Here is a 22,824-nt window from a genome sequence, read left to right as displayed (position 1 = left end):
GTCAAGCTCCATATTTTTTGTGTGAACTTCAGAGTCCACTTAATTGTTTTATCAATACATTTTGAACGTTAATTTGCGGAAAATCTGCAAAGTAATTAAATGTAGGTGAGCATTTTTCCATTTCTTAAATTTTTATTTTCAGTGTTATAAGGCTATGTTTAAACTAAATAAGATGAAAATTTTCTCGTTTTCTGGTCAAGGACATTGGTTTTTTACGGACAGTTGCAATTCCTTTATTTCGCGAAAATCTACAAGGTGAGTTACTAAGCGGGCGCTGCTCGACATCTTAATTTTCTTGAAATTTTTTAGCCATGGAAGGGTTCACAAAAAAAAATCGCTTGTCTTAATATTTTGAAAATATTAAACTTTAAAGTTGAATAATTAACTTCATAATTTTGATCTGTGATAAATATTTAATTATTATTAATTTAATAATAATTGCCTTCATTACGATCCACAAAGCCATTTTTTACTGTTGGCAGATATCATTTTAGACTCTTGATCAGAATTTTAGGCTGTCAATTAAATTCACATTAAAACGTATCAGAGTTAGGTAGTTAATTGTCCAACTTTGGAGTTTAATATTTTTCAAAAATTTGGTTTAATTTTTTACCACCTTTTTCGACTGCTTTACAGAACAACCTACCATCGAGTTTATCCTCAATCTTTGATCATCCTGTAGGTATATTAAAGTTTGATAGCACAACGAAAAGCGTATCTCTGTTTCTTTTCCGCAAAATATGGCAACGCAGGTCTTAAAAACAACATTTTTGCATTTTTTTTGTGGACTTTTGCATTGTTAAGAAAAAATCGAGAAAATTGGATAGCATGCCAAAGTCGCACCAAAATTCCAAAAATGAACTATTTATTGTGATAAAGCCTAGGGAGAGACGATCTTTTAAACTCCATTATCTAAAACTATTTTCAACTACACAGCGTGTTCTATTTTAGAGAAACATAAACTCTTATTATTATTATTATTTTTTTTTTGATGGAATACTTGGTATATTTTCCAGCCTCTATTTAGGCTTTACAAGCACATTTTATTTTTGAAATTCCAATGTAACCAATAATACTGAACCTTAGTGTAAAGGGTTTATAAAAAATTCTAAAATATTATAATATAGTCAGTTTAAATTTTTTTGAGTGAAATAGCCTGTATCAATTTACTAGTCTTTCTTACTCTATTTATTTATTTTTTTTCGCTTTTATGTCCAACGTCCAACATAAAAATATCGAGAGCAGAAAAACATGCTATGCATCGCTCTTCAAAAACAGAACACTCTGTATAGTTGACAATAATTTGAGTTCATGATGTTAAAAAGTTCTACAATTTTCAATTATATGTATTTTTTCTGTCTCTAGTACTCGAAAAATAGGAACTTGTTCTGTATATCGAAATGAATGTTTAAAAAAAAAAATTATTAATATTAAATTACAATAGAAAATTAAGAATATTTTGATAAAAAATACTCCCTAAATGCTGAAATGTGTTTGATTTAGGATTTTTTCATGTTCATAAATAAGTGTCCATTTTCTCAAAAATGTTTTGTTCCATATAACGTAATGTATAAATTTCATAAAACATTAATTATAAGACTTTTGTCACAAAATCTGTCACAGGAAATAATAGAAGGAACCTGTCAATTTTTTTACAAGGGATTTTTCATATATTCCCAATTAATTAACTGATTAATTATTCAATGTCTGGAGTCATCTTAGGTTTCTTTTGAGAATTTGCAGCCAAAATATTGTTTTGAATTATGTATATTTAAGAAAAACGGGAATTTAAAGTTTTTCGTCAAGAAAAAATTAATTTGTTTAGAAATTAATAATTTCACTTTTAGTATCAATTTTGACAGTTACCTGTCAGTACTCCAGGCATAATTTTCTTAAGTTTTCATAAAATCTCAAATCGGACATTTATTTCTAAACAGAGGGAGTGTAAATTGCGGTAACTTAAACAATATGAACAAATAAATTTCTTTAATAATAAAAGTTGTATTTTAGTTTGGTTTTGGATAAATATAATCTGAAAAATGTTTGCTTACATTAACCACTCCTCCACAGATACAAATTCCTATATATAATTTTAACTAGAACGAAAATTTCCAGGTCAGTAATATTTTCAAACGTTCCTCAAACTTAAGAAAAGGCGGTCCTATGACAAAAGCTAAGTTTAACGACAAATTAAATACGATATATTTTCAATATTTTTATAACCATCTAAGATTATACTAACTTTAATAAGCAAAGTTCGTAAAACACTTGACTTTTAAAGAAACTGAAACATTGCATTCAAACACACACAGGATAATCTAAAACAAAAATCATTTACCTTACTTTCAATCTGCGTGGCGAACCAGCAAAACAAAAAAATCTGGTTTGTTAGTGCTGCCACGTAAAACAGTAGCGAATAAAATTCACTGCTGAAAGGTGCCACCTAAACAACACAAATTACCCCAAACATCACAACCACTTTAGACTTACTAAAGTCAGCTGGAACATAGCAACAGCCAAAGACGTTCCAGTAGTAAACATCTGCCATAGCGCGATTTCGTTAAAAAATTTGTTAGAATTCGCAGCAAACCTAAGATATAGAAATTACCCCAAATTCTTTCACTAAACACTCAAAACAATACCTTACAATCTTCTTATGATGTTTAATACAAGCGACCATTTTCCTGTTAAAATCGTCACTACTCACATTTCTCAGATTATCACACAGAATGTCACACTGACTCGAAACAAAAGTCATCAGTGCTGCCAGAAATGTGTCCATATTGACATTCGAAATGGCTAGAAACCAAATGCTGAAGACTTGGTAGAGATACGTTATCTGATACATGGGTGCCACCTTGGTATTGTAGGGATACCAAGCGAAAAACGGTAGTCGGAATTCTTGGTAAGAACCATCCACAATCGGAAATATAGACCAGCAGGTAACAGTACCAACAGACAGTATCGTGATGGTGTAATAAATGATCGTCCAGGGTTTAGTATTAGCTGGAAGCAGTTTCTCCTGTTGATGCTTGTTGGGTTGAAATTCGGCACATTGTAATTCACCCATAAGTGCTTTCAGTATTTTCATATTGCGGACAAAGTAGCAAACTTTAAGAGTCTCCAGCCAGTCCGTCAGAAGCACGAAGATTATAGCCGCCAGGGCTTGCAGGTCTTTGTAGATGAGACCAATGAAGGCGGTTTGAAAGAAGTTGTGACCGTTTACGAAAATGTTGATGGAAAATGTGTATATCGAGTAGAGATTGAGTTTGAATACGTTGTTTTTCGGCCACAGTCCTACAATTTTCAGAACAAAAATGTCTGTACTGATAATATTTTTCCAGTCGAACGTTTTCATGGTTGCAACTGTGTTTAATAAAGTTTAAAGCTTGAAATTCAAAACGGAACTATGAGGGATGTAGTGGACCGCTTTTTAAATACTCTTGTTTACATCCTCATTTTTTATTAACGATGTGAAATCAATAGTATTTTAAATGTGCGCGGAGCGTTGGAACTAGGTGACTTGAACATATTGCAGATTCGGATAAAAAATATTCTTATTAAAATTAAAAATAAATGGAACTAACTGTTAAATTATATTAAAAGACGATTATTGTTTTAGGATTATTTCACACCTGGTAAAATAGAACCGATATTAAACTAACAATTAAATTTAAGGACGAACAAATAAATCTTTTCCGTAGTCATGACGAAAATTAAAAGTATGCTAGCTACAATTAACAAAACAAACTGATTTTTAACCGGAATTTGCTTTTTAGTACTTGTACACCTAAAATTTTATTACTACATTATAAGTTGTTCTTTTAATTTTGATTTAGTATCCAGTCTCTCGTTCAAGGAATCTCGAGATTTAATGAGAGATTGATGCAACCCAACATACACGTAAATCCCTTAGAATATCGATCCAAACTAAAATGCAGTGCAATTTTGTCCTTATCATTAAACTGCTTTCTATTTAGTATATAGTGTTATATTTATTTTGTTCTAAATATAATAGGCATCTTTTTTAAATTCAAAACAGCGGAGTGAGGCGTTTTCTATTTATTTTAATTGTTAGCGATTTTCTTAAATTTTGGTCTGGGTTTTTTAATTATTTAGTCGTTAAATCCTTATCATGTAAAAAAGTCGAAACAAGAATAAACGTGAAAATTATTAAAAAAATAACATGGAGGGTGCTTAAAAGTATATATTTAATTACTCAGAAAATAAACACTTAACATGTACGTATGTCACATTAAAACCATTGAGCGTGTTTGGTAAGTAACCTATGCAACCCAACATACATTGAATCCCTTACGATAATATTGATTAGAAATGAAACGCAAACTTTCCCTTATTAGGGTGCTTTTACGGAAAATTTTACAGCAATAACGGTAACGTAGCAACAGGTGAAACAAGCATGACGTTATCTTAAACAAAAACTCACTACTAACCCCCGACGAAGAAAGAGGATTGTTATAATAATCATAGCTTTGAAGCTTCTGTGTGTCTGTGGCACTGTAGCTCCCAAACGGATGAACAGAATTCAATGGACATTTTTTTGTTTGTTTGAAAGTCGGTTTAATCGGTATGGTTCTTAGCTCTATTTCATGATAATCGTTTCTGGTATTGCATGATAATCAGCTCATAATGTAGTGAGGTGTGGAAAAAAAGATGTGAAATTATTTTAGCTTGTAAAGTTGACATTATAAATAAATGCTAGCCTGCAAAAGAAAAATTGTCATCAAAGTCACCTTTGAAATCATGCGACTTTGATACGTATGTGAAAAAGCATACTTTGAATTTAATTAATAAAACTTGATAACAAAATAAAATGAATTTTAAACTGAAGTAAAAATCTAATTAGCTCAAAATTGTCTATTGATGTTATACTTTAATGCAGTGCTTTAGTTATTAATTAAAATTGAGTAATTAATCCAGTTCAAAATTTTTTTTTAATATCAAATAAGATGTCCTAAAACGGGTATTCACACCAAATATGTTCTAGGACAGAATTTCAAAACGGAACTAACTAGATTAGAGATTTTACTTATAGGTTAATCTTATATACTTATCTGCAAATAATAGATTTGTCACACAAAAACTAGACATAACCATCTGAGTTATTATTTTATGATAATTTTTTATCGTCAAACTTGTGTCATAAAGTATACGCTCAGTAGTAATTAAAACAAATTAACCTCTAGAAGATAGGCAGAAAGAACTTGATAAATGGATGTACTTTCATAAAAAGTGACACTTTAGTGTTATAAAGGTACTAAATAAAAAGAACCTGATAACTTGTAGTTTGTAAACGACCCTTCCAGCGAGCCATTGAAACAACATAGTACCTACATGTTTTTTAAAGATGCTACATTTGCGATTTTGACAAATACCCTTACACCTTGAATCTCGGTGTACATAAAAAAAGTTATAACCAAGGAGGAACAAATTCAGTGAGATAATGTTCGCTTTTGTGGTTAACTTCAAACAAAATTTTTTCTTTTACCTTTTGCATGTTGAGCTTCGCGACGCGTTTTCAACACTCGACAAATAACGGAATGGTTTAGAGACCTACTGAATTACTTTCAATTTGCATGGGTATTTAAAGGCGCGGAGTAATTTTTTATTAATGCCGTGGAACGAACGTAGGAAATTTTAGCAGTAGGTAATTGCAGTTGTGTTTCCATAATTAATGCGTCTTTGTACTGCCACGTAATTACTTATCACGAAGATAACAAAAAACAGGGGTAATAAGTACCTTCCAATAAATCTAATGGAAGAAAAATTAATGATTTGTGGATTTTGGAAAAAATGTGCCAGACACCTGGGAGGTTCTCACGGACTGTGGAAATGCAATTCTTAATTAATTTTCAATAAGTAAAAGTAGGGCTTAGTGATGGCTGGATGTTTTTATACGTCATTCAATACAAAGACATCTTGAAAATCTATAAAGAGGAATATTTTTCTAGCGCAAACTTACACAATTTTTTCTTAATTCTCTCTATCTTAGAGTGTCTAGAAATATTAATCAGGGACGGTGATAGAGTGTAACTTGCAGAAGCTGGTCTTCTCACGTCAATTTGATGCTGATGTTTCTTGTCCCTACAGACTAAACCCCAAATATATTTTTTTTAATATTCAATAAATATTAGCACTAAAAAGATATGAAACCTTTGATTAAGGACAGCAGTACAGATTCCATGTAATCACTATAAACGAAATTAAATTAGTTAATTTTAGTTCAGTCTACACCCTTTAAGAATAAAAAGATTTTTTGAGATCTATGCAACAATGATAAGAGGATGTTAAACGTTGTTGTAATTTTTAATTATTAAATTGTGGGAATTTAAGGAAAACGTTTGCCAGCTAAGGAAAAGAAGAAAAAGATGAGCTTTATCCCTGGCAGGGACTTAATGATGTCATTTTAAAATTTTGTAAAGTAAATGTCACTTGAAATGAGATGAATAGCATATTTCATGACTCCTAGAATACGAAAACAGTGATCTTTCGTTTCCGTCTATCCGTCTGTCTATCTGTCTGTCGCTCTGTCGTTTGTGTCGATTTTTATTAGACATTTAATGTTTGAAACTACTGGATCGATTGTTTACAAATTTGTGTGCACATTAGGGACATCATATAGGCGGTAAAACACTAACCAAAATTTGGCCATATCTCAATTTTTGTAGAAATCTTGCAAAGTACACTTAAATTTTTAAAATACTCGTTTCAGTATTTTCTGAGGTCATCATGACCAACAACAACAGAAATGATGTCATTGTGGCGGTACAATATGACGTGGAAAGTGAGGAAAGACAGTCACACCTGATGGTCGATAAACCCGCTCGGCAAATGGGGAACGTGGGATCGAATTCCAGGTTGTCACATTTTTTCTCCCTTTCCACGTCGTTATATTTTTCAATGTATCTACTTTAACTCAGTCAAAATATAGGTACACATTAAATTAACGTAAATCGAATTTATATAATTCAAAATATTAACAGTAGTTCAAAATACTAAAATTACATTCTGGTGCACCCTCAAATTAACGAACGTCGTTGGAAGGCATTTAAAAATTAAAAACCGTAAAAGTTAATTGAGAGACTAAAGTTGGTTTTGGCCCAAATCTTTTAAAATATAAATTATTCTGTAATTTCGCTCATTAACGACTTATGTACTTTGTTTGTTTTGTGAAATTTAGACATTAATTTAAAGAAATTAATTAACATAAAGATGAATTTTTAGGCAACTTTTCCGACAGCTAAATTTTTAAATTCTGACTCCTTACGAAATTTTCGATACTTTCTCAAAAATTACTTTAAGAGACTTTTTTTTGTAAATTTCGGCCGACGGAATTTATTTTTGTCACCATTTTTCTAAAAATTCTACCGTCGTTCCAGACTCGCCAAAATAGAGTATGAGAATTATTTGGATTAAAAAAAAATGGTTTCCCTAATATTTGGACAATTGTTCTCTAGGATCATAAACCCTCTTTATTTTTGAATCAGCTTGTCGAATTCTATAATATCGCAGAATTTTTTGTGGATTTTTAGATAACTTTTCCGAAAACTCACCGAAATTTTTGACCATTTTGGAAAATTATCTAAAGAGATATTTGTGTAACTGAGGACCTCCAGAATTTATTTTTGGCTTCGTTTAATTTTTCCAAAATTTTCGATTTGAAAATGTCAGGTTTTGAAAATGTCAGGTTTGTAAAAAAAGTCGCTTTCAAATCGACAAATTTGTGAGACATTGAAAAGATTTGCTTTTGAATCATCGATTTTGAATTATTTTTATTGATACAAGTGTCACTTCTGCGCAAACACGATTTCATGCATAATTTTTAACCACCCGGTTTTCCCAGAGTGACTAAACAATTCCACGACAAAAATGCGACGCTTGCTCCGGGACTTTCGACGTTGGCGTGCAATCTCATTAGTCCGAGATCATCACGCATCAGTATAGTAAAGCCTGCGGTTTTAACCGCGACCTTCGGAATTTTCATCTTTCAGTAATTTCAAGTTCATATACATAATTGTATTTAAATTTCAAAGTTCATACATATAAAAAGAACATTCCAGAATATGTTTGACGTATTCACTTAAAGTTACCCATTCGTGCTAGTGGGTCTTATTATTATGGTGTCCAAAAGAGTAATTTTTTTCCTACTAATGTTTTTAATATTAAGTGTTTCAACTATGCCGACGACGGTAAGATAAATCAAACTGTTAATTTGTAAATATTTGCTAACAAATAATTTTTAGGACTTACCGACGACGGTAAGATAAATCAAACTGTTAATTTGTAAATATTTGCTAACAAATAATTTTTAGGGCTTGCCTGATAGAGTTCGTGCCCCGTACTTCTTCTCCATTTTTCTCATTCCTTGTCAGAAAGGCAAAGTTCGATTAAATGGTGTTTGCGAAGATAAATGGGATGACGAATTCGTAAATAAATTGAACAAAGAACAAAATAATAATAAAATATGAAGTTATTAGTATAATATGTTCCATGAAAGTCGCTCATAAATAATACAACAAACCTTCTTCTTGCATTTTTTTTCCATTCAGCAACCCCATTTTGAGTAATTTTTGTAACTGATTTCATTTCACATTCATCTTTGAAAATTCGCGGGCGGCAAAATTTGTTTTCATTAGATACAATAAATAATACTCCGAAATAAATAATCACTCTCTCATTTTTTATTAATTAAATTAAGAGCGAGTCACCCCATTTTCCCGAAAATGTCAGAATATGCACGTCTTTATTTAATCATAAAATAAGAATAATAATAATGATATTCAGAACATTTTGTTTGATAGTGTCTTGATTAATAATTTCAGCCTAGGTTTTGAGGCAACAAACTCATTCAAATCAAATAAATTTCTACGTGATATTCTTCCGATGTATAAGCATAAACACTTGAAGTTAACCATGTTATCACCGCTGATATTTCTCTGCTTTAAGGAGGAACAAGCTTTTTTTGAACCCGAATACAACAACCAACTTTAAACGCAGTCGCATGTTTTCATTATCTCACTTTTTCGAAAAAGTCAAAAATATAATCTCAATAATTCATAGTCGCCCCGTAATACCCAATACCGAGAGATCAATAAAAACACGCTCAAAAATAACCATGGCTTTTTAAAGATTTGTCTTGGATCGGATTTTCATCTTGTCAGGTTACCGTCGATTTGAAAGTCTGAGTTGAAAATGAAACGATCAGAGACAAAGTTTCAAAAATCCATGGCTGTTTTTGATCGTGTTTTATTGAAAAATTACAATTAATGTTCTTACCTTTTCGTACAACTCGTTGCCAAACCAACAATATAGAAAAAGTTGTACCGAAACGGAGTTTACATAGAAAAGTATGGAATAACATTTACCGCTCAGAGGCTTCACCTACCGAACAAGAATAAGAATTTTTGACACTCTGTAAAACTTCACACTAAATACCAAAGTAAGCTGAAACATAGCCAGAGCTAAAGATGCCCCACTCGTGAAAAACTGACCCAAAACCAATTTATCAATGAACTTATTACTATTATCAGCAAACCTAAAATATTTATAATACAAAAATCACAAATTTAATAGACACTCATATCAATACCTTAAAATTTTCTTATGATGTTTTATACATTCTCTGAACATTAAGTAAAAGTTTTGTGTATTACAATAGTTGGTTAAGTTCTTCAAATCATCACATAAAATCTCACATTGTGCCACAATATAAACCAATAAAGCGACTATAATCATATCCATGTTTAAATTAGCACTTGCTATAAAACATATACTGATGACTTGATGGATGTAAGTAAATTGGTACCATGGCGAACTTTTACTATTATACGGATACCACGCAGTAAACGGTAGTCCATAATTTTTAAAAGAACCATCCAAGAAAGGAATAACCGACCACAAAATCAAAGTAGTGGCCACAGGTATCCAAAAAGCCACGTAAGTAAATCTCCAAACATTTAAAATTTGTTGGATTAATTCCCTCTGGTGTTCGTTTTTCGGTTGAAATATTTTCTCGTCCAAGTTTTTCATTAGTTGTTTCAGTATGTCCATATTTTGGATAAAGAAATAGGCCTTAGCTGATGTCAAAACTTCCATAAATGTAGTAAAAATTATAGACGTTAAAGCTTCTAAATCTTTGTACACGAATAATATATTTGTTGTTTGGAAAACGGTGTGAGCATTGATGAAAATATTTATACTCAAAAATGAGTACAAAAGGTACGAGTTTAGTTTATAAGTGTTGTTTTCAGGCCACAAACCCACTAATTTTAAAATTAGTACGTTGAATTTAATGGTGTCTTTCCAGAAGAAAGCTTTCATTCTTGTCAAGTAGCAGACGTTGCTCAACACACGAACTGGAAACTAAGAGTGATCTAAACCGACGAGACATTGTAAATCGAGCTTAATATTTTATTAATGTTTAAAATCAAACGTTTTTATTTCAGAAAACTGGTTTATTTTTTATTATTAATGTCTGAACTACGATAAAGTCTAAACACGCTTATTAAAAGATAATAAGTAGTTACATTAAATTAAATGCTGGGTTCGAAGGGAAAATTAATTTCAACTATTGTGATAATATAAATTATCCAAGTGCATCTGTGTATTTCTCATGATGTACTGTGGACCGAAGTTAACGATTCAGTGACCTATTTGTCGTTAAGAGTATTGGAAGGAAAATGCAGCTGGAAATTTAGTTAAACATTTATTAAAATAATAAGTAACAAATTCAACGATCCTTTCAGATGCAATGTTTACTTTAATTTGTTTGTGTAAAATTCCTAATAAGTATTTGAATCTGTGTATCAAATTTTATGTACTATTATTTACACGTGGACAGGATGGTAAGTTTCAGTAGTTGTTTAGCATTTTTCAAAATTACTGAAAAAGTTCTTACATGTAATTTTTCCAAAGCTAAAATTCATGACATCTTTTGTAAACTAATATTAGTGAAATGCTATTTTTAGGCTGCTATTTGTCTGCCTCTCTGTGGGTGACTGTATGAGTGATTTAATTTTTTTGTGTTTTAGTTAACAAGTTTTGAACCAACTGTAAACAATATGTAATTAAAAATGTTACAATATAAATTCCTAAATTGTGCGAATTATAAGTATTAGAGTTAAAAAAAAGCTGCATATGTTTAACTGTTACTTGAATTTCAGGTTTCAAGATAATTTAAACTAATTTTAACTGGAATTCCTTAACGTGACTTAAACTCTGGCCTTCCGTTCAGATTCAGTTCCAAACCACCAAGGCGAAAAATTAAGTCGAAATAGAAAAACCAAAAAAAATCAGAGTCCGGATGTTTAATCTAATTCAAAATTATATTTTTCAGTATTTTGGGTCAGAACAGATATTAGTATACCAATGTTAGCTGAAGCGTTTCTAATGCAGTTGAAAACGAACTGATTAAAAATTGTCCCAGAATAACTTTGTGAAGAAATTTATTGCATTTTTCTGTAAAACTAAAAGCAAATTTTAAAAATGATTGTGAATTAGAGTACAATACGTTATACTTTGAAATATTCTTGTCATGCTCATAGTCAAATAAACTCTTTTTGTAAGTTTTATTGTCACAATTATCTCGATTTCTCACGCTAACACATAAAATTTTGCACTGAAATATCACATACCTTATTAGTGCTCTTCTAATGGTAATGTTGAAACAATTTGAAAGAAACTAAATAGTTAGGGTTTGATAGACAAATGTGATTATGTAATTTAGAAAAAAGGTTCCATCCATTATAAAAAAAGTTCTCCGTACAAGCAATATTGTGTCAAAAGGTATACAAAACTCAGTTTCTAATAGCACTCGTACCTTAAGCTTTGGAAGTTGAATTATTCTTTCTTCCGAATCAGATACATTTCCAAGTATAAACTCCTTAAATGTCCCAAAATTCACTAAGATTTTCGAATAGTCACAACCTGGAAACCTTTTTATTTGTGGAAGAAAATTATGATCGTGTTTGAAGAGATTTATAGAAATCAAAACGAAAGCAGCGCAAATGTTCCATTTATAAATTTTTCTTCCACACCACATAGCCACTGGTTAATTTAAAAATACTAAGTTACACTAAAGTTCAACACTAAACTCTGACTTTCTTACGCACAGGACTTTATTTAAGAACGAGTGACTTTTTTGCTAAAGCTTCAGACAGCTTTTTATTTCAGGTAGATACAATTTCTCCATATTTAATGCCTTTATTGCATAGCTGTTTATTTTTTACCACAAAGATGAAAAACAGGTAATAAGCACTTTAGCTAAAGCCAGGGTGGATCGTTAAATAAGTTGTGCATTTTTAAGAAAATCGCATTTACCAGCTGGCTCTTTCCCATGAAATACACGAACGTAAATCGTAATTAATTCAATAAATCAAAGAGGTTGCAATTAAGGGATTTAAAACCACGTTCTGGAAAAAGCGATTTTTTCATTTTCTCTAGAGGGGACTAGTTTGTCCTAATACTTCTTTGTTCGTTAGACGCTGGATCTCAAAAGGAATGAAATAATAATTTTCAAAAAACAGTAATTATCACTGGTCAACAGCTAAGCTCTAACTTTTATTGTAGCAGCCAATTATTATTTAATTAACAATTTTAAATGATATTATAAACGGCTAAACCAAAACTTAGCTCTCATTTAAAAGTAATCTTAAAATATTATCCTTTGAAAAATACAAAAATCGTACTATTGAGTAATACGAAACTTTCTATAAGGTGTATTTTTTTGTGATCAAATTGCTACAAACTTCTTGGGAAACAATAAGAAAACTACGTTTAGTAAGTAGAAAACATGTTATCATCATATAAAAAATTTTTAATTAACATATTCTTAAAAGTGCATTTTATGTATTCGCATCTTGATTTTTTCCCCAAAAATTATGACGACGTGCATGACGGACATAGAGAACGCTTCCATCTGGGCATTTTGTGGATAGAAAAACGTTACCAAGATCGATGGAACACCTAAATGCTCGTAGAATACTGCGGGACCATCAAGCGAGCGATCTCCAATGAAATCTATAGGAGGCAACCGAAAAAACGTCGGCCCTAGCTGTTTCTTTTGTTTTTTTCGTTTTTTAAACTAAAATCGTTGTTTTTTTCTTAATTATGGTTGTTCTTTTGTTAATACATCACTTTTTGCCGTTAAATATACAAAAATTAAATTGTTTTACCTGATTATTTGTTTTTAACATCAAATATGCATTTGTCTTTTTAATTGAGCTAAGTTGTAAGGTTTATGCCATTTGTTACAAACACAGAGACAAATTAAACGAAAACATTACAATTATGTCAAAGTTAGAGAGAAAAAATTGAATTTTGTTGACCAGTGATTAGTGGAACATGATGCTTCTAATTTGTTATTTATGAAGTTGTTTTATCTTCTGCTTTTTTCCTTTAATAATGTTAGTGTTTTAGCTACCATGTTTGTTTAAGCCTTCTACTACTGCTATCATGATCTGCATTGACTGAGGGACCAGATTTTCTATCGTTTATATATATTGTAAAGAGCAGTGGAACAAATAACATCCCTTGAGGTGCTCCAGATTTTAAGTACAATTTATTCTAAATATCACGGACAAATTGTATAAAACCGTATGGCAAGAATTAAAAAAAATCGTTTCAAATAACACAATAGAATTTTAAATTATAAGACAAAATAAAGAGTCAGCGTAATCGAAAATTTGTAACAGATTTATTTTCTAAAGGAGAAAAGACACAGACAACATATGCTCAAACAAATGAAAAATATGTCTCTAAAACTTCCCTATTCTCTGAAATACAATCATTAAAAGAAGTCCAGTTTCTTAAACAAATTATAAAATTTTATGTAATTTTAATATAACATTTTAGTGAAAACAAATATATCACTTTTCCAAAAATTCGAAACAATTAAACGAGTTGTTTTCAATTTAATCAATAACAATATTGTTTCTTTTACTTGTTTTTGTTTTCGATAACTCAAAGCTTGTGCAAAATTTTACAGCAAACGGTTTTCATTTTCCAAGAAAAACATTTTAAATTTTATTTAGTTTATACTTGATTATTAAATTTTGTTGTTTTTTGGAGTAAAGGTTACAAGAATTCTTTTGTTATATTATTATATCTCCCCACAAAATAATGTAACACAGATTTTAAAGATAACCCTTCTGCAATGTTTTTTACTTAACCCTTACATTGCTAAAAAATTTCAAGAAAACAGAAACAACGTGACAAGTCGCAGCGGCTGTAAAGCTTTTAAAAGTATATAAAATATTCCATTATCAAAAATTATAGCAGTTTGTTACGCCTTAGGAACAAAACACTCTGTATAATTGTACTCAAAGAACCGTACAACTTTAAACTTTGACTTTTGTTCTATTTATAATAATTAATGAGATATCAACAGTACTACAGGGTGTTTTTGAAACACACTACCGAAAAAGAGCAGGTAATTGGTGATGATAAATAGAACCAATTGACAAAAAATACTTTATATGAAAGTTTTTGCGTTTTCGAAATAAAATTAATCGAATATTCGGTTAAAATTTCGAGTACACCCCTGTATTAAAGGTAATTCAAAATGCAATCTGTTCGCTTAGCAACAATAAAAAGTTGATTTGTCAGCGTACTGGTGTCAATTTTGTGTTCGATCAGGTCAGGTGTATTTAAATGGTTTACAGAAATGCTGAATTAAAAAAAAAAAAAACAAAAAAAAAAGTAATATATACAGACATTTTTTTTAAATACAAGAGAGGTTTTATTATTTATAAAATTTACTCAAAAAAAAAATCGATTTTTGAGTTATATTACTGCATTATTTGTGCAATTTTTGTAATAATGCTTGTAATTTTAGTACAGTCCAAGCTAAAAATTTCCGATTTTTGCACTAAAAGTCACATACAAATGATGTAAAGTATATCCCGGAATCACTTTAGAAAAGATTTTTATTTATTTGTTATTTTGCAGAAAAGTCAAACGAATACAAATTTTGACTTGACCTGGAAAAAGTAATATTTCAACTACAAAAATAACACAGACAATTTAATTAAAAAATTCGACATTCTTGTTGTTTATTTAAACACATGTTCATTTTAATTGCAAGATTATTTATTAATTTTTATTCCTTTGACATTATTTTGGAAAATCACATAATTTTATGTTTCTGTTATTATCTCAATCCGGAGACATAGATGATAAAAATAATTTGTTTTCATAAAAAATTATCAACTTTTACACCTGATTTGTTTAAAAAGAAACATAAACGAAAAGAAAATTTTATTATTCTTAATTTCATAAACACTCTGTTTAGAAAATTTTGATTTATTTGACACCGTAGCAAAGCACGGACCTCAACACAGATCTTAAAAATAACAAATAATATTGCGATTTTTGTGAACCCTTGCATCGCCAAAACAATTTCAGGAAAAATGGAACAATGTGAAAACGTCGCATCAGGTGGTTATAAAGTCTAAAAAGAGGTTAATGAGAACATGTAAAAATATATAGGGTGTTCTATTTAAAAAAAATATGTGTTTCATGTTGTAAACAAATTGAAATCTGTCGTACTTTATAAGTAGTTCAATGAAAATAATGTTTTTTTATTTTACTTTTGAATACCGAGATAGTAACTATTTTTCATAAATAGTTTTTCCGTATAAATTTCAGTAACTGAATATTTTTTTGAAAAATTATTTCTAATGGTGATCATTGATCATACATACGTTGTATTATCAAATAACATGTTATATAATTTTTTTGTTGTAATAATAATAAATATCTGGTGATTTTTAATTAGATGATAATAAATGTTGCAAGATCGGAATCATATATTTGTGCTTAAATATTTTTGTTCGAAATTTATGTTATATAGTTTAATTTATACTGAATTTTTAATTCCAGATTATAGTCGCTCTTACCTTCAATCCAATTTCATTTCCAAACCAGCAAAATTGAAAAACTTGCATCAAAATCGACCCCACAAAGAACAAGAAAGAACAAAATTCGCTGCTCAACGGCCGCACCTATTCACAATTACATTTCGATATACTGTTGTTCAGACAAGTTAATCCCACATACCAACGTTAATTCGAACATTGCTAGTGCCAACGACATCAAACTGTTAAAAAATTGTCCCAAGACCACTTTGTCGATAAATTTATTACAAGTATCAGCAAAACTAAAAACAACGTTTAGAAATCCCCCAAAACACACTTCAAATTTAAGTTACCTTAAAATTTTCTGATGATGTTGTATACAACCAACTAATTTCTCGCTATAAGTTCCACGTTCACAATTACGTAGATTTCTCACGTTATCACACAAAATTTCGCACTGACATTTCACACAACTCATCAGTGCTGTTATCATACTGTCCATGTTTAAATGAGTGATAGCAAGAAACCAGATGCCGAGAACTTGATAAATGTATGTAATTTGATAAAGTGGCGAAGTTTGAGTGTCGTAGGGGTACCAAGCCGAAAATGGTAACCGATACTGCTTGAACGTCCCATCCATTATGGGGAAAGCTGCCCATAAAACCAGCGTTATGATAGTAGGAACAAAATAGGACACATACGCGAATTTCCATTCGTCAAAACAACGTTGCACTAAAATTCTCTGCCTTTCATTTCTAGGTTGAAATATATTTTCTTGTAGATCAGACATCAAGTTTCTAAGCATACCCATATTACGTACATAGCAGAACGCTTTGAATGATGCCAAGATTTCGGTGAAAGTTATAAATATTATTGCCGTTAAGGCTTCCAAGTCCTTATAAACGAAAAATATGTTCGCCACTTGAAAAAGGTTGTGACCGTTGATGAAGACATTTATTGCAACCAGAGAGTAAAGGGTGTAAATGTTGTATTTGTAAATGTTATTTTTCGGCCACAGACCCGCAAATCTGAGTATAAAAATGTTAACACGGATTGACACTTTCCAGTCAAACTTCTCCATTATTTTTTGTACTAAGACCAAAACCACTTGTATGGAACTTAAAACTAAACTGGGACTTGCTCAAGTAGACTAGTTGATTTAAGGACGAGTAGTAATTTTTTATTAATGTTTGATGAGATTTTCTCCATTGTTAATAGACGGACTGCATTACCGTGTACCTAATTATTTATCAGGAAAATAAAAGACAGTTAATAAGCAGTCTTCGCTAAGTAAGGGCGGACAATTTAATAATTTGTTCATTTTGAAGAAAATTTTATTGACCACCTGACTATTTCCCACAAACTACACGAATGCAAGTCTTAATTAATTTAATAAATCAAAAGAAACTGTAATTAATGCGGTTCAGTTTTCTTTAGGGCAGGAATAATATTTTTAGGCTTGCATTTGATTCATTCCTGTTTGGTGTTGTAAGAACAGATAATATTTAAAATATAAGTAAGTTTTATTGAGTTTTTGTACTTTACGACAGCACGTGTGAACACTTGTAAAATTGTACATAAATTATTATTAACAAAAATAGTTATGCTAGTTGGTATTTATTTTTTGTGCAGGTCAGATGGAAAAAAATGTCGCAAGGATTGAAGAAGACTTTAATGTTAAGTAGATTCTGCCACTCTAAACTTGGACTGGTCAGTAAACTTGATCAAGATAAGCTAAAAAGGATTCGAAGAAAATGAACTTTCCTAGTTAAAATTACAATTATAAAATTCTTAATTAAAAAGAAAGTCAGTTTTTGTTAACTGCTTCTCCTAAAAGGAAATAAATGATGGAAAAATGAAGTAAAGAAAACAAGTTTATGATATGGCTGGTAACAACGAGGTCTTAATAGGATAATTTTCTATTTCTTCAGTAAATGTGAATGTTCTTAAAGTTGTCTAGATCGAGTTCCAAGACCTTGAAGATACTTTATTTACACGTATTTAAACCAACATACTGAAGGCTAGAAAAAACAGACTTTTAAAATACTCGTGTCTTCAGTTTTTTGTAAAAACCTCAGCAAAGGCGTAATTTTTCAGGAAAAAATGTTTTGTTAATTTTTCATACCAGTACTATCTAACTATTATAATATATTAAGAACTCAATGTAACCATAGACTTGAAAAAATTGGATTTAAAACTGAATTTGGATTTTAGGAAATATGTAATGCGAACAATAATGTGGCATTACTGGCTTCTACGAATTTCAGGAAATTAAATAGGTTCTTTTCAAAATAAAAAAAAAAGAAAATTTGATCTATCAGGGATATAACCCGAGATTTTGACTTTGTTCTATTTTTGTTCTTGTGCCGCGCCGTACAGCTTTTATTTTATGATTTTTGCAATCACTTGTTCTTGTAAAATAATAAAATAATAAAGTAATAATAGCCACGTGCTTATGCTAATCACCCAAAGGTCGATTCCCTCATGGACTACTTTTTTTTTACACTGTAACTAGTATTATCTATATTATAAAAAAAACGGATTTGTTTGAGTTCTGTCTAATAACATGAGACCATTTTTTTGTTGTAGTATGTACATATTGAAATTTCACTCTCATACATTTATATTATTTTTCTTACTTTCGTTAAAATATATTCATTGTGTTAATAAAATCACACAGTCATAGAAAAAATACAGTTAGACAACTCCCATTAAATATTTATTTATCACTTATATATATACTTGCAAGTAAGAGGTAGTTCTTCGTGTTGATTTTACCGTCTACTAAAAAAGAGGTTAAAAATAGTTTCCCTGGATCACGGTTAAAGAAAAATTCTTGGTATTAATCAAAATGACAAACAAACCTAGTTCCATTATTAACAGACACTTTGTTAATAAATTTTAAATATAATCTGTAGATAACGTTCTGTGTTTACTGCAATTTTGGTGAAATTTTTCATCACGTATCGGAGCGCGGTTTTCACCACTGTTTTCAACTTAAAAATCTCTGGAAACTACAGGAGAGACATTATCCACTTTTTGTCCAACAAAATATTTATCCCGTAGTTTTTATAGATTTGTAAGCTTAAAACAGTGGTAAAAACCGCATTTCAAAATTTCCACAAATACCTATGTAATTGAGATATTGATTGTTTTTATATTTTACGAAAAATTTCACAAAATTAAAAAAAAAGATGGCAAATAAACGTTAAAAAGGGTTTGCGTTCAACAGAGAAACTTGCAGATTTGTTATTTAAAATCTCATAACAATAAGTCTGTTAATAATGGCGATATTAACTCTGAAAATGGAATGAAAACCACCCAGGAGTCAAAGTTAGTGACTTTTTTAAGAGTCTTTAAAACCAATCGTAAAATATTGTTGAATAATTTTGAATTTATTTCCAAAAATTTGCACGTACAGTTGCGGCCCCACAAAAGTGCACAATTTTTCGTTGTCATGGAATTTTCTGAATTTTTTAAATGAATGTAAGTCTCGCTGCTATTACCAGTGGCGTAGCATTTTTGAATAAACAAACATTTACAATAGAGAAAATTATCGTCCACTTTTGGACGGCCGCAACTGTAAATTAAGTTCAAAATACGGATGCATTTCAAACAACAAATATAGACCAGTAATATTTAAAAAATTTTAAATAGAATTTATTTCGCCAAATTTTGAATTAACGTCATCAAATTTTTAGAAAGGATAAGTGAACGGGTAAATTTTGATTTACGAGTTACCAATCTTGTTGTGAGCGTTTAGAGCAGTGGTTCGCAAACTGGGTGCCGCGGCACACTGGGGTGCCGCGGAACCCCCAAGAGGGTGCCGTGAAAATTTTATAATGATTTTAATATATACAGGGTGTCCCAGAATTCGCGCCATTCCCGTGAATGACATGTTCCCTGTCCCGAACTGTGCCGTAATTCGCAAAAAGAATTGTCCAGGCTTTAATCGTGTGAGAACTGGAAGGCGATTAAGTTGACCAATAGAGAGGCTGCTTTTATATCCGAACGTTTCTATGTTCAAAGTTACCTATGCCAAGAACAAAAAATCGGGTAATACTAAAGTTGAATGAATTTTTTCCGAATCCCCCTCCGTCAACAAAAGGAAGCAGAAGTGTGGTTATAAATTTAATCATTTTGACAATTGTTTGTCATAAACTGTCACGAAGTTCATCACTGACCTGAAGAGACGCTTCTGCGCCAAAGATGACTGATTAATGTACACAGAGACGTCAAGATTTACTTTAAGGCAAGTAGCATGGGACAGAAGTTATTTCTGCTGCCATTCTAGTTAAATTGTGTTTAACTGGACTGTACATGTCATAAGAGAAGCTGTTTCATTTCATCGTAGGCAAATAATACATTTATTTGCCTACGATGCTACATAGAGTAGCTACCGAAGAGCAGGTATTAGAAGTCATTTTCTTAGAGCCCCGTGAATAATCGTCGGCACCCAGACCAACATGTGTTTCACCGATTGTTACATCGAGCAAGAGAAGATGGATCTTTTCAACCTAGTCGGAAAGGCCGTGCTGGGGCTCCACGGAATGTACGTGTAGGTGCTGAAGAGCAAGTGTTAGAAAACATGGAAGCGGATCCTAGGAGAAGTGTCCTCTACGTAGCGCAAATGAGTGGATGCTCAAGATCGACCACTCATCGTATCCTTCAAGAGAGAAGACTGCATCCTTACCATTACACGAGAGTGCAGCATCTGCGACCAACCGACTACCCGCGACGAGTACATTTTGCTCAATGGTTACTGCGACAAAATGAACTAAATCCTGATTTTACACGGCGCATTCTTTTCACGGACGAATGTTCATTTTCCCGAGAAGGAATGTTTAATGCACACAATTGGCATTTCTGGGCACACGAAAATCCACATCTCACTACAGTGAGAGCATATCAGGAACGATTTACTATTAATCTATGGGCTGGAATCATTGGTACTACTGTGGTAAAAATTTTAATGCATCTGATAAAATTATCACTAAACTCCGTTCCTGTTTTTTTACGTGGGGCCGTTTGTGTTACCTGATCGCCTTAATGGGGATGCATATGCTAATTTTCTACGACTAGAGCTTCCGGCATTGTTGGAAGACGTTCCTTTGAATGTACGGCGGAATATGTGGTTTCAGCACGACGGCGCTCCTCCACATAATTCGATACTTGTACGACGAACATTGAAAAGAGTATCGTCATAGGTGGATTGGGCGTGGCAGTACTAACATCTGGCCTCCTAGATGTCCAGACCTTTCTGCTTTGGACTTTTTTTTTTTGGAATCAAATTAAAAATTACGTATATAGAGAACCCCTAGATATGTTAGAAGAACTGGAAGAGAGACTGCACGAAGCCTACGCTACAGTTACTCCTGAGATGTTAAATAATACACAACACAACATAATTCGACGAGCTAGAACTTGCATTGAAGTTAATGGTGGTCATTTTGAGCATATTGTTTAATAACGTTACAGTACAACGATTCCAGCCCATAGATTAATAGTATTGCTCTTGATATGCTCTCACGTTAGCGAAATGTGGATTTTCGTTTGCCCAGAAGTGCCAATTGTGCGCATTAAATATTCCTTTTCGGGAAAATCAACATTCGTCGGCGAAAAGAATGTGCCGTGAAAAATCAGGATTAAGTTCATTTTGTCGCAGTAACCATTTAGCAACATGCACTCGTCGCGCAGTCGGCTCGTCGCAGATGTTGCACTTTCGTCAATAGTAAGGATGCAGACTTTTCTCTGTAAGGATACGATGCATGATCGATCTTGAGCATCCAATCATTTGTGCCACTTGTTCTTCACCGTCTATGCGTATAATCCGTGGAGCCCAGCACGGCTTTCCGAATAGGCTGAAAAGATCCATCTTCTTTTGCTGGATGCAACAAACGACGAAACACATGCTGGTCAAGGAGCCGATGATTGGGGAAAAGACCTGTATATTCGCGCACAGCAGTGGCTGCATAGCGTGTACATTCTCCATAAATTAACATCATTTCCAAATATTCTTTATACTAGTATGAACATCAATAACTTAGTGGTATTGGTACTGATTTGTTTATAGTTTGTATTGTTCTTAAAAAAAATTACAACTAAACGATTTTTGTTATAATTTTTATTCGTATCTTTTCAATCTCTAGAAAGTACTCACAACTTTAAAGAAACTGTTTTAAATCATCATGTGCAACATCAATATTATTCTTGTAGAAGTCTCAGTTTTCAGTATCTCCCCACATGATTGACACCACAGCAGATACCTATGATCTTAATACACCAGAGAAGTGGAGTCTCGTCTCTTTTTTCGTTGCTTAGATTAGGTACCAACAACAAAGCTGTTCAGTAAAAATTGATACTGTTTATTGAAAATCATAAGCACCGATTAATCGAAAGCAATATTTATGTTTTAGTACACTTAATAACGTTCTTTGAATGGACATGTGGTACTCTTTTTTAGAAATAACGATAAACTTAATATCAGGCATATGATGCATTCTGAAAATGTACTAATTTTCGTTAAAAAGAACAACACATTATTCACGGGGCTCTAAGAAAATCACTTCTAATGCCTGCTCTTCGGTATCTACACTATGTAGAATAGTAATAAATGTATTATTTGCCTACGACGAAATGAAACAGCTTCTCTTATGACATGTACAGCCCAGTTAAACACAATTTAACTAGAATGGCAGCAGAAATAACTTCTGTCCCATGCTACTTGCCTTAAAGTAAACCTTGACGTCTCTGTGTACATTAATCAGTCATCTTTGGCGCAGAAGCATCTCTTCAGGTCAGTGATGAACTTCGTGACAGTTTATGACAAACAATTGTCAAAATGATTAAATTTATAACCACACTTCTGTTTCCTTTTGTTGACGGAGGGGGATTCGAAAAAAATTCATTCAACTTTAGTATTACCCGATTTTTTGTTCTTGGCATAGGT

General features: G+C 31.6%; 2 protein-coding genes and 1 long non-coding RNA gene across 3 annotated transcripts; 1 reads left to right on the top strand and 2 right to left on the bottom strand.

Annotated features, from left to right (window-relative positions):
- The first annotated feature begins 8,108 nt into the window (after positions 1-8,108).
- LOC135139515 (uncharacterized) lies at positions 8,109-8,463 on the top strand. Its single transcript, XR_010282165.1, has 3 exons — positions 8,109-8,210; positions 8,265-8,279; positions 8,334-8,463. It is a non-coding gene; the product is annotated as an uncharacterized LOC135139515 (long non-coding RNA).
- An 804-nt stretch (positions 8,464-9,267) lies between these two features.
- Positions 9,268-10,341, bottom strand: LOC135139355 (putative odorant receptor 92a). The gene is made up of 3 exons (XM_064069560.1): positions 9,611-10,341; positions 9,457-9,556; positions 9,268-9,402 (listed from the first exon to the last, which is right to left on the bottom strand). The coding sequence occupies exons 1-3, from the start codon at positions 10,339-10,341 to the stop codon at positions 9,268-9,270; spliced, it is 966 nt and encodes a 321-aa protein (XP_063925630.1).
- Positions 10,342-10,670: 329 nt separating this feature from the next.
- Positions 10,671-21,786, bottom strand: LOC135139354 (odorant receptor 82a-like). The gene is made up of 5 exons (XM_064069559.1): positions 21,639-21,786; positions 16,229-16,967; positions 16,078-16,177; positions 15,918-16,022; positions 10,671-10,706 (listed from the first exon to the last, which is right to left on the bottom strand). The coding sequence occupies exons 1-5, from the start codon at positions 21,784-21,786 to the stop codon at positions 10,671-10,673; spliced, it is 1,128 nt and encodes a 375-aa protein (XP_063925629.1).
- Positions 21,787-22,824: the final 1,038 nt, after the last annotated feature.

The sequence above is a fragment of the Zophobas morio genome, unplaced genomic scaffold, assembly GCF_036711695.1.
Source record: "Zophobas morio isolate AGI-343-1 ecotype UQ-CSIRO unplaced genomic scaffold, CSIRO_AGI_Zmor_V1 ptg000031l, whole genome shotgun sequence".
Taxonomy (NCBI): Eukaryota; Metazoa; Arthropoda; class Insecta; order Coleoptera; family Tenebrionidae; genus Zophobas; species Zophobas morio.
Note: the sequence above shows the minus strand (reverse complement) of the source record. Positions and strands in the feature narration are given on the sequence as shown.